Source organism: Pituophis catenifer, unplaced genomic scaffold (genome assembly GCF_029215685.1).
Source record: "Pituophis catenifer annectens isolate HBS135680 unplaced genomic scaffold, rPitCat1.0.hap2 SCAF_2, whole genome shotgun sequence".
Taxonomy (NCBI): domain Eukaryota; kingdom Metazoa; phylum Chordata; class Lepidosauria; order Squamata; family Colubridae; genus Pituophis; species Pituophis catenifer.
This window is the reverse complement of record NW_027256882.1, coordinates 198,483,146-198,494,692: the sequence shown is the minus strand read 5'-3', so window position 1 is coordinate 198,494,692 and position 11,547 is coordinate 198,483,146. Positions and strand designations below refer to the sequence as shown.

The following is an 11,547-nucleotide window of genomic DNA, read 5'->3' as shown; positions in this document are numbered from 1 at the left end:
ATATACAAGTCACAATTAAGATAACTCTTTACTGTTGTTTTTTTACTGTGGGCACACTGGCCCGCATTAAAAATGAAATTATTGCCTGCTCTCAAGAGAAAGTGTGTCTACCCAAACACATACATAATACACACACACACTTTAATCACTGTCCATTTTTCATTATCCATGAATCTGTTAAAATGGTTCACTAGTTTTAACCAAAAGGGTTTCTCATCTACACAGGAAGTCAAGAGTACAAGATTTATGAAGAAATGCAACATTATAGTTTCCCTGGTTTTAACTGAGATCTCCCATAGTTTTCCTCGCTTGCTTGCTACATAATAAACAACACAATAATTCCAACTAGCTCACCTATCTGGTAACTAAACATTCAAACAAGTTAAAATTAAGGTTGTGTGGGTGTATATAATGAGTTATCAAGCTTCATCCAAGTTTCTACTTAAATCAGCTTTCTGGACTCATCCTATTTGGCACTGGGCTTAAATTATTCAGAGTTTAAGTTCCAGACTTTTCTCCTACTTACCCAAATTAAGAGGCCTTGGTTGGTTTCTTGATGTCCTTTGGTGTCGCTTAAAATATATTTATATAGTGGTTTTCTGCTGAAGCCTTGAAACTACTGGTTTCTGCATGTGTATATGAAGAGGGAAGAGGTTTAAATTTATTTGACTAGAAATAAAATGCTTTTCTCTCCCCAGACACTAAGATGTTCGTGAATTTCATTCAACATACATGAAGTGAGAATTTTTTCTTTCATTAATAAAAAGATAAGCAGTTACTGTTCCCACTTCCTCGCAGATTTTAAGAGGAGTCAATCTAATCAAGGAGAGAAGCAACCTGGAATTAAGGAGACACCTCCTAACAGTGAGGACAATTAACCTGTAGAACAGCTTGCATTCAGACATTGTGGGTGCTTCATCACTGGAGGTTTTTAAGAAGAGATTGGACAGTCACTTGTCAGAAATGGTATAGAATCTCTTGCTTGAACAGAGGGCTGAACTAGAAAACTTCCAAGGTCCCTTCTAGCATGATTCTGATTCTGATGTAGTGGTTAAGATGCCAGGCTAGAAACCAGGAGGCAGTGAGTTCTAGTCCCATCTTATATATGAAAACTGGCTTTGGGCCAGTTACCCTCTCTCAACACGTCACAGGATGTTCATATACAGTTCAAAAATGCATACTTACAAAGTTGAACACACCTTGGGATATTTCAATTAAGTTTTTTTTTAATGAACTTACTAGAGATAAAATTATTCAGGAAGTTTGCAAACTGAAGGAAAAAGTGGGAAGGAGACAAAGTTTGGTTTTATTGAAACTCTTTTACAGAAAAGGGTTACATTTAAGGCTTTTTCAGAAGGATGGAAAAGATTTGATAGAGGTGAAGGTTTTCATTTAAACTTATAATATTGCAACCAAATGGAAGAGAAACAATTTATATTATTCAGGATAGGAATAAAAGCAAACTTGAAAAAGGCTCCCTCTGGTGCAAACTCAAGGAACAAACTTGGAGATTTGGCCAAGCTGGAAATGACTATCACAAATGAAAGAAGATAGTTTATAAAAAAGGTTATTGATAAGTACTTTTTAGAATGAATAAGTAAAAGATCTAGAAGAGTATTAAAATATCTGTTTGTATTAGGATTAAGTTATATGTACATGAGATACTTGAGATAATAAGTAATTCTTTAGAAGGAGGGAAGTTAACATGGAAAACAAATTAGGATAGAATTTATTAGCATTTATTTATTAATTCATTGTGTGAGTAACAATGGAATATAATTAAAAAGAGGAATATAATTAAAAAGAAAAAAATCTAAGAAAATTTAGAAATTAAAGATTCATAAGCAAACTATAAAAAAAAAGTTCCCCAAAGGCGTATAAACACTCACAAAATAAACACTTAAACAAAATTTCAATACCACTTCTAAATTGAAAGCAAAAATAAGATTTTGAACTTTATTAGAAAATAAATTTTAAAAAGATAAGTGATTTATGAAATCAATATATTTATGTTCAATTACAATACCAATAATAGCACTTAGTATTCAAGATTTTTGAAGAAATATATAGATAGCTCTTGATTTACAACCACAATCGAATCCAAAAATTCCATTGGTAAGCAAGACTTTTGTTAAGTGGTTCATCCCTCATTTTATGACCTTTTTGCCATGGTTAAGTGAATCATGTAGTTGTGAAGTGAATCTGGCTTCCCCCATTGTCAGAAGCTCCCTAGGAAGGGAGCAAATGACGATCCCAGACCACCAGGACATTGCAACCATTGTAAATATGTGCCAGTTGCCAAGCATCTGAAGCATGATGACATGAGTGTGGAGATGCTGCAATGGTCATAAGTGTGAGAACTGGCCACTTTTTTCAGTACCATTGTAACTTTGAACGACCATTAAACAAATGGTTGTAAGTTGATGCATATATGTTTGAGAGTGGAGGTTCGTTCTCCGAGCTTGTGGGTTGGTTTCTGAATGTTTCCTTAGTAGGCTAGGTAACATCTTCAGCAGAATGTAGGGGATATCGATGTTAGTGTTCTTCTGCTTATAAGGGCTTTGTGTAGTCAGTAGGTCTTGTGATGGGGTGTGTGTGTGTGTCACATCAGGTAAGTGTCATCCTATACTCAAACTACAGATATTTGCCACTATTGCAAACATATATATATTCAACATCAGAGATTGTTAAGAATTATACATTGGAGTTAACCAGTGTTATCAACACAGATATTCAATACACAGGTTCATCATTTACAGAAACTGAATAGCAGACTTCAACATTTTGAAAATTGAAAATCTGGCTTAAATGGTTTTATCAAGGATTACCATAAATGTTCAAATATATTTTAATTACAGATGTTTTATGCATATGTAATTAAATTAAAGAAATATGTAATTTATAACATCAAGGTAAGAATATTCCTGATTCATGACAAAAATCTAAAGTGACACATTTTAAATCCAGGAAAAATTGCATAGTACATTTTTGTACTAATGTCTACTTCATTATTAAAGTCAAAATTATTGACTAATCATCTCAAATCCGTTATAGATAGAATTATGTATTCTGATCAGTGTAATTATATAGCAGCAGTTAAAGTGATGTTACTCCCCAAACTGCAGTCTGAACCCCCCAAAAATCAACATTTTTGATCAAAATAGAAAAGCTCAGAGGTGCAAAAGGATTAAGTTAGGTTTCAATATTATTATAAATAAGATAAAAATAAAACCAGACCCATTTTTTAGAATTAGATTCTCTAAAGTGTAGAAAATATTTAAGTATATGAAAGTAAGTAAGGTGTGCTACATCAACCAAATAGGACAGTACTTTGAAAGTACAGTATTGCATGTAATAGAAAGTGGTGCTGTTCATTAGCCAGACTTAGCCATAGCACTAAGGAGCAAATATTCTTGTAAATACCAGCAAAGTTTATTTGGAAGATTGGACCTTGTCTTCTTCTCTATCCATGTTATAATATTCCGGGTTGGGACGCATATCTGTGAAGAGAGCTATGCGATTTGCCATGGCAAAAAAGGCTGAAATGGAGCCTATGTCCCAGGCATCTTCTCGATCAAATCCATGTGCCTCCAGCTTTCGGAAGTGCTCTTCTGTTATGTTATCTGCTCTGCAGATAGCAAGGGCAAACTCAAGCATGGCTACTTCTCGATCACTTAGATCAGCCAGTTTCCAATTCACAGCCACCTATACAAAAGCAAAGTACAAACTTTGGGGCATAATGTTTTTGGTTTTGTTTTCTTCAGTAATCTTTCCATCTTTCTTTTTAAGCTGCTATCTTTTAATATTACAGAACATCTGAATTTAGAGCAAGTTTCTTTTTGTATAACTTGTTTCTTCTGCTTTTTTTGAACTTATTGAATATATCCTGTTTTCCCCAAAATAAAACTTTTGAGCGCACGCGCTAAAATAACCCTTCCCCTGAAAATAAGCCCTCACTGAATTTAAACGCAGAGCTGGAAATCAGGTAAGATGGCAAGAAGAGCCCCATCTTGCTCCATGCCTCCCAAAATAATAAGACCTCCCCAAAAAAGGCCAAGCACTTATTTTGGGGTTCAAAAAAAATATAAAACAGGGTCTTATTTTGGGGGAAACATGGTAAATACAAGGAATCCACCCACATCATAGTCACTTCCTGGCTAGATTTCTCCAATGAGATCTATGTGAGGCTATGTGTCTTGAAGTCTATTTGAAACCTGTAACAGGTCCAGACTGCAACAAGTGGGTAATATTGGGCATAATTCTACACTCATGTAGCATCATAATTTCACAAGCTGACCTGGCTTCCAATAGGCTTCTGGATGTAATTCAAGTTATCACCTATAAAGCCCTACATCAGAGGTCTCCAACTTTGGCAACTTTAAGACTCGTGGACTTCAACTAGAATTCCTCAGCCAGCCATGTTGGCTAAGGAATTCTGGGAGTTGGAGTCCACAAGTCTGAAAGTTGCCAAGGTTGGAGACCCTGCCCTACATGACACAAGACTGGATTATTAGCAGGACTGCATGTTTATTTCTGCCTGTCCTACTAGATTACACAGGGTAAGCATGCTACAGGTCTTGTTTCTGGGGCTGTGAAGTTATCTTCTCTGCTGCTCTATCTATCTCTGGATAGTTGGCAGCCCTGATCCTATTAGCCTTTCCTAGAACAATGAAGATGTGGCTTTTCTCCTGGGCACTGAGCTTTAATGTTGACTGACCCACTTTCCTGCTAGGAGAGTGAATGTTTGTTATGCCAACCTCAGTTACATGCATCTATATGACTGTGGTTCGTTATCTTGGTTTTATATTGTTTTTATTCATTTTTGGTGCTCTGCTTTGTATTGATGTACACATCTAAGAGTTATACATTATGTGCTGAGCAGGCAATTCATGCATACATACCGAAACTGTGTGCTGCACAGAGTCTTTATGGATTTGGACATCTTACAAACAAAGCAAGCAAGCAAACAAACAAACCCATTTTTTATTCACGTCTTCTAATTTTACAGATCTTTTCATACAACTACCGTGTTTCCCCGAAAATAAGACCCTGTCTTATATTTTTTTGAACCCTGAAATAAGGGCTTGGCCTTATTGCCATATGCTCAAAAGGCCGATTGGGCTTATTATCAGGGGATGTCTTATTTTGGGGGAAACAGGATAGATCATAATAAGGGAAAAGAATATGCTTTCAAGAGAAAAACAAGGCAGGTATGGGGACTGACCTGATCTGCTAAAGTTGGTTTCTTGGAGTACTTCCGATGTGAGGCACTATGTACGGTTACACAGTAGGGAGTGTGGTTTACAATACTCACAACCACAGCAATGAGCTCTTTGTCAGCCATACTTAGCTTTCCTGGAGAGGAAGAGAGTTGTGAAAGGTGAGTAGTCTCAGGGCAGATTCACCAAAGCACAAGTTGATGTTGTGTATGAATGTTACCCTCCCCTAATACCATATAGTTATACAAGATCAGCTTTTTAAAAATGTTTTTGTTTTATTATGCCAGTAGGAGCAAAAATAAGAAATTTTTTAATAATTATATACTATGTGCCATCTTCTGGGATATATTCTTTAAATGCTGAAAGAAGCCTCACTTGCCACAAAGTGTACTGTACAAATACACATTACAGAGTCAAAGCCACAACAGGATTCACTCATTTCCCAGAAATCATAAGTCAATGTGAACAGTCATTATCAACAGACATCTTAAGTCAAGTATAATCAAACAAGAATAGAACTGCATTCTCAGCATTAGATAAATGACCAAATCTTAAGTAAAATCAATCATTGTTTGGGGTTTTTTTTAAGAGGAAGAAGGCAACAATAGTTATGCATAGGTTGGGCACTTATCTGACATTCTATAACCAAAATGAAATCAGAAATCAACAAATTGGTGATGCTAAAAGACAGAGCAATGCCATACATTTGAATATCATTCTAGACCTGTTCTAATGCCCCAAAATCCAATCACATTATTACGTAATTATTGTTGACCACTTGGTATCCTATTCCATACATAATGGAAATTAAATTATGATATTGAAAAGTGACTACTCTGTCAGATTATAGCTATTTTTCAGGATTTTAAAATAAAATTCCATTGTGTTGTTGCTCATGGAGGCGATTCATGATTTTAAGTCAGGGAGAGACATGCCTTTTATACAGGAATGAGATGATTATGATCTCTGCTGCAACCATTCTACTGCCAGAGATAACCAGTTTCACATCTAAGTTATAGCCTTTATGGTGAAAAGTGCCATGCTCTAGTGACATGTATTGGGAATTTTAATTAAATCCCCTCTGAGCTTCACAATAGTCTCAAATAGGCCATCAGCAGTCTTATTAGGTTCTAGCATTCACATTAAGAACATGGGAAACTGCATTCAGTAATTCAGAACTAACTCCCTACTGTATGTGAAGTATCCTAGGAAGCTAATTGCTTTTGTATTAGATTCCTACTGCATTCTCTTAAGATTATTTTAAAGCTTTCGGATATCACAGTAGTTGAATAGTCTCTGTTGGCTCAAACCTTCTTTAGTTCAATGGTTCTTAAAGTACACCTGTATTCTTAGGAACACAACTGGAATGCAATGTAGTGCAATTGGTTTAGAAAAATATCTTCAAAGCATCCATGTTTGACTGCTACTCATACCTGTTTTCTTGTGCATGACGACATCGTGATAGGCAAAGAATACCCTAAATTCTTCTGGTCGATTAGCCATCACTTTAAACACATTGGGCAAAAACCCATTCTGAGAATCAAGGAGGGGGAAATAGTCAGACACCTTAAAATCACATTCAAGACTATTCAGGGAAATATTCAGGAGTCCAGAATTATTCTCCCCATTTAGTATCAAGACATTCTAGAGGGGCTAGTATTTCTTGAACCATAATGTTCTCAGATTTGTTGTTGGTTTCTCTGATAGTGCTCCTTTAAAAAACAGCAGGGTGAGTTTTCATTTTAAGACAGCTACCTCCCAAGCCATTGAAGGAAGACAACCAACAACTTTGCTGGTGCTAAAAACATTCCCTCCTAATTGTTCTTGATTCTCAACTTGCACACACAATGATTATGTGAGGAAAAGGTCCAAGAGAGAGAAATCAGATGTGGATCCTGCATTCTAGCAGACACTAAATAACTGAATGGAATTCTTGGGTCCTGAGAATATTTGCAAAATCTTTGAAACAATGTGCTGAGGTTCAAATATAAGGATACTGTTGACTGATCTCAATTCTCTCCTAGCAAAAGAAGGACTTGAGCTTTACAACTGTTTTTTTAAGCATAAAAAACCAAATTCTCAGTGGAAGGATGTAAAGGATTCGGCTGCAGGTAAATGGAAAGCAAATGCCAGCTAAATAATATTGGGCTATGTGGACAAATAAGATGATCTGTTTTAAGGCAGTTTTTAATAAATTCTAACATATTGCTTCAAAACAATAAGCCTGAAAAATGAAGCTCAACAGGTGCTCCTTCACCTTGGGAGTTTTCTGTTACCAGATGTTGAGATTTATAGAGGGTTTCTGAAGATACAGGACTGATGTGCTTCTTCTGGCTTGATGGCATGATGGGGCTATAATATTAGTCTGAATAACAAATAAATAGCACCTGATGAAGCCTTCATTGTCATTTTCCTTTTCTACTATGCTATGAAAGGTATCAGCTAGCTTGGAAGAGCAGAAAAGGGCTAAACAAAAGTGTTTTCTTTCTGATCCTGTTTCTCATCTAATCACAACCCGATTGTTGCATCTATTTTAAACCCCAGTATGTAACTTAACTGAATAAGAAACATGTATTAGATAGCATATCAAATCATCTTTAATCATCATTAGGTTCACATGTAGAGTTAGAAACCAGCTGTCCAACAAAGCAACTCCTAATGTCTCTTTAATCTGATAATGATCAAACTCTAATCAAGTGTATAGGAACAGCATTTATGTTGAAGGTTGATAGATACAAGCTTCTATGAACTGATTTTTTCCAACTGATTTCTTTTACCGTGGCTTCTGCTTCCTCCAGGTGTTCTATTATATCATGTGGTAGGTCTTTCTTATTCGGCATTGGATACCGCTCAGTTGGCTTGGTGTTGTCTCCTTTTGTGTGGTATGCATGATTCAAGGTTACACTTCGGTGTTTCCCCCCAAATCTCTCAGGCATGGTTCGTGGCAGAAGCTATAATACAGAAATATATAATACAGTATTTCATTTAATAAAGTACATATGGCATATAGTTCATCAGTGCTCCCCAAATTTAGTGAAATTAGAACTGCATCATTTATTGCCTGAAACTCTTTAATAGGCCTGTATAATTAGCACTGCTGCAGGAAATGTTTATAGTTACCCACACTACCTTGTTCAATGGGATGAATTCTCGTCAATGACAAATTTGCTTGAAGAACTGGGGGAAATAAGTTATAGAACATTTGCTAACTTTGAATCACTTATAAAAGAGGCATAAAGCAGACTCAACTCACTCCAACCTGTCAGTAAAGTTCTTTTTTTCCAGGATGATTTCATAGACTTTAAATAGGTTTTACTGTCTGTTGTGCAATGTTATCTAAACACTGTATATCAGGACTTAAGAGAGTCAAGAGTTTGTTGGATTTAAAGTGGATTATTAGAATTACTTGCCTCCAAGTACTTTGGAGTGAAGCAAAGATGAATGAATGCACAGATTTAGAGAACTGCAACTACAGTTACTCACCACTTAATGACCATTCTAAGTTGCAACAGTGCTGAACAAATGGTAGTTATGACTGTTCGTTGAAGTTACTACCATTGCAGTGCTCCTGTGGTCATGTCATCAAATTTGGGCACTTCGTAGACCAGCCATTTTTAAATTATTTATTGCTTTTAAAATGGTGACCTGACCTTCCCCCCCCCCGCCCCCAAAGATAAAAAAAATACACAGGCAAAGAAAAAATAAAAAGTGCTTTTTTAAAACAGTGAAAAAAATAGCTCAGGAAAAAAATTTTTTAGCAGTAGGTAGTGATCTGGTAGTGAGTTATTGTATAAGAGCTGTACCTGCTTTTTGGCAATGAAGCTGATATTTGTGATATTAGGCTAACAAACATTGAAGATTCCTTTTATGTCAAATGGAAAAGAGAAATGGTAGACTATGGATCAGAATGAAAGCTGCAGTGAACATAATTCAGGCACACACAAAAATTAGTGACCAAATCTTTCCTATTAAAAGGTTAAATCGGTGGAATCTCAGTTATGCAAATTCTCTTAACTAAATTGTCCCTGTAGCCTTCCTCATTCCTCACCCTCTTAATATAATGTAAAGTATCCAACCCTCAGATTATATGGATACACTCTGATCATAGCCCTGAATCTACAAACAGGTATATTCAGAAGGTATCACTACATTTAAGTGGTGCAATTTTGCAGTGTTAAATTGCATACTTTATTGAATTGTATATTTAAATTCACACAAAAAACTATATTTAATTTTTTTTTTGAGTTTTGGCCTCAATGAGTTTTCACATATATTTTTTATCAGTGTGCAGGCACTTTTAATTATCTGCTGTGGCAATTTTAATAACTTCCCTGGAGACCCTCACTCAAATTCAACTTTTCCAAAGAAAAAATGTTATTGGGAAATGTTAGCTAAAGTCACACCTACAGTATTTGCAATATGGAGTCACCTCTTGCAACATTCAGTTTCCCAATGAACAGTTCACCCAGTTGCAATAATAATCTGTTTCTTAACATAATTATGTTCTGAATTTTGCCCCAGGTATTCTGAATGGCCTCTCTTCATGAAGACATCACCTGGGGCAATTCAAGACCTCTTTCTCAAACTGAAGCCAACAGGGAAAACCCCCAGCTGCCAGCCCCTAACAGCCTCATTGCCCCTCATCTCTGAGAGTCTGGGGTGGCCTGTGGACCTTAACTCAATATTAGAAGACAGTGGTGTCTACCTGTGGCCATTTTAAATTCTCAGCCAAAAGCATCCAGCCCAAGAAAGAGTTATGGTAATCTCCCCAGCTCCCATTTGTTTGCCATTCCCATCCTAGACTCCTTTTCTGAATCACAGTTGGGTAATTCTCCAACTCAAAATAGGTCTTTTCCCAAGCACAATTTTGTACCCGCTGCCCTTTACAACATAGTTTGACCCTTTAGAGAGGAGTTTCTCAACCTTGTCCACTTTTAAGATGTGTGGACTTCAACTCCCAGAATTCCTCAGTCCCTGGGGAATTCTGGGAGTTGAAGTCCCCACATCTTAAAAGTGGACAAGGTTGAGAAACTCTGCCTTGGAAAAAGAATCCAAGTTGCAAAAGAGATGTTTTCTTCTGCCTCGAAAGATTTTCCCCAAAGATTGCACCGCATATCTGGAAGGGAGTTTGGGAAGAGAGTATAAGAGAACTGGAGCAAACGGGACATTTGGGGGAAAATTCTCGCTCGACAAGGAAAGCTAACTGGAGATGATCAAGTCCTGCAGAAGTGGCTAAATGGAGGGTAACACTCACCGAAACAGATCCTCGAGGCCAGAGCTGCAGGAGGCTGCTAAGAAGCGGCTTCATTATGGTGTTTCCCAAAGAAAGAGCAACAATAGAAGTTTGGGGCTTCCAGGCTTCTACCGTACTCTCGGATCGGAAGAAACTGCGTCTTCCAATCTGCCCCCTTTTCTAACCTTGGGGGGGGGGGGGGGTGAGAGAATCACCAGGAGCAAATCAATTGCACCAGAAAGGGGGAAGTTGCAGGCTTGTAACCAATGGCAGGAAAAGACCAGAGGGAGAGTTATGCAACGGATAGAAATCGGAGCAAGGCTCTCACTTTTCCAGTTTCGCTTGATAATGGGATTGTTCTCTTGTAAGTGATACTAGGATTTCAGAAAGCGGCTTTCAGATCAATAGCCACGTTGCTGTTTTCCCATCTTTTCCTTTAGAACGCATTTTAAATTATTTTCCAAATTCGTTTTAGGTGAGCTTCTAGGTGCGTGCGCCTGTGTGGTTTTTTTTTTTCTTTCCAAGAGGATATCCATTAAAGAAAAAAAAAATCTAGATTTATTATGGGTGCATCATGTGTTTTGATAGGTAGTAGCAGATTTAGACGTTTTATGTGAGGTAAAGACAGAGACAACGTGGGGAGTTACAAATGGAAGGTAATGATAATCTAGATCTGTAAGGAAGCACAAAACCTTTGGAAAGAGTCGGGCTATCCTAATCTATGGTTTACCAGCATGCAGGTGGCAATTTGTCAGATTAGGCTTCAATGTGTTTTCTTAGAGAGACCTAGCATATTATGTGAACACTGCAATTGTGTGAATCTTTATTCAACCCGAGCTTAAAGTTCAGGGAGTTATATGCACTCAGAATGTGTGGTTAATATATTTCTGCTCCTCCCTTTGTAGGATATAGGTATTTAACATAAGCATGGTTGATGCATACTATCAAATCGCTGATAGACCGCCTGATTTCTAATTACCGAGCGACTTATTATTAAACATTAGGAAAAAAAAGATAAAAAGAAATCAAGACTGGCCCGATAAAACCATAAACTTGAAAACAGGCTTCAGAATTGAAAAGAGTATTTTTGCTTTC

General features: G+C 36.9%; 1 protein-coding gene across 1 annotated transcript; it reads right to left on the bottom strand.

Moving 5' to 3' along the window:
- Positions 1 to 3,432: 3,432 nt before the first annotated feature.
- On the bottom strand, positions 3,433 to 10,581 carry LOC139310320 (uncharacterized). Its single transcript, XM_070934479.1, has 5 exons — positions 10,474 to 10,581; positions 7,997 to 8,170; positions 6,653 to 6,752; positions 5,225 to 5,355; positions 3,433 to 3,705 (listed from the first exon to the last, which is right to left on the bottom strand). The coding sequence occupies exons 1-5, from the start codon at positions 10,525 to 10,527 to the stop codon at positions 3,433 to 3,435; spliced, it is 732 nt and encodes a 243-aa protein (XP_070790580.1). The 5' UTR covers positions 10,528 to 10,581.
- Between the last annotated feature and the right edge of the window lie 966 nt (positions 10,582 to 11,547).

Coding starts and splice junctions, on each gene's coding strand:
- LOC139310320 (XM_070934479.1), bottom strand. CDS start 10,527: ATGAAGCCGCTTCTTAGCAGCCTCCTGCAGCTCTGGCCTCGAGGATCT. Junction 8,171..10,473: donor GGCCTCGAGGATCTGTTTCG/GTGAGTGTTACC, acceptor TCTGTATTATAG/CTTCTGCCACGAACCATGCC. Junction 6,753..7,996: donor TGGAGGAAGCAGAAGCCACG/GTAAAAGAAATC, acceptor CTTGATTCTCAG/AATGGGTTTTTGCCCAATGT.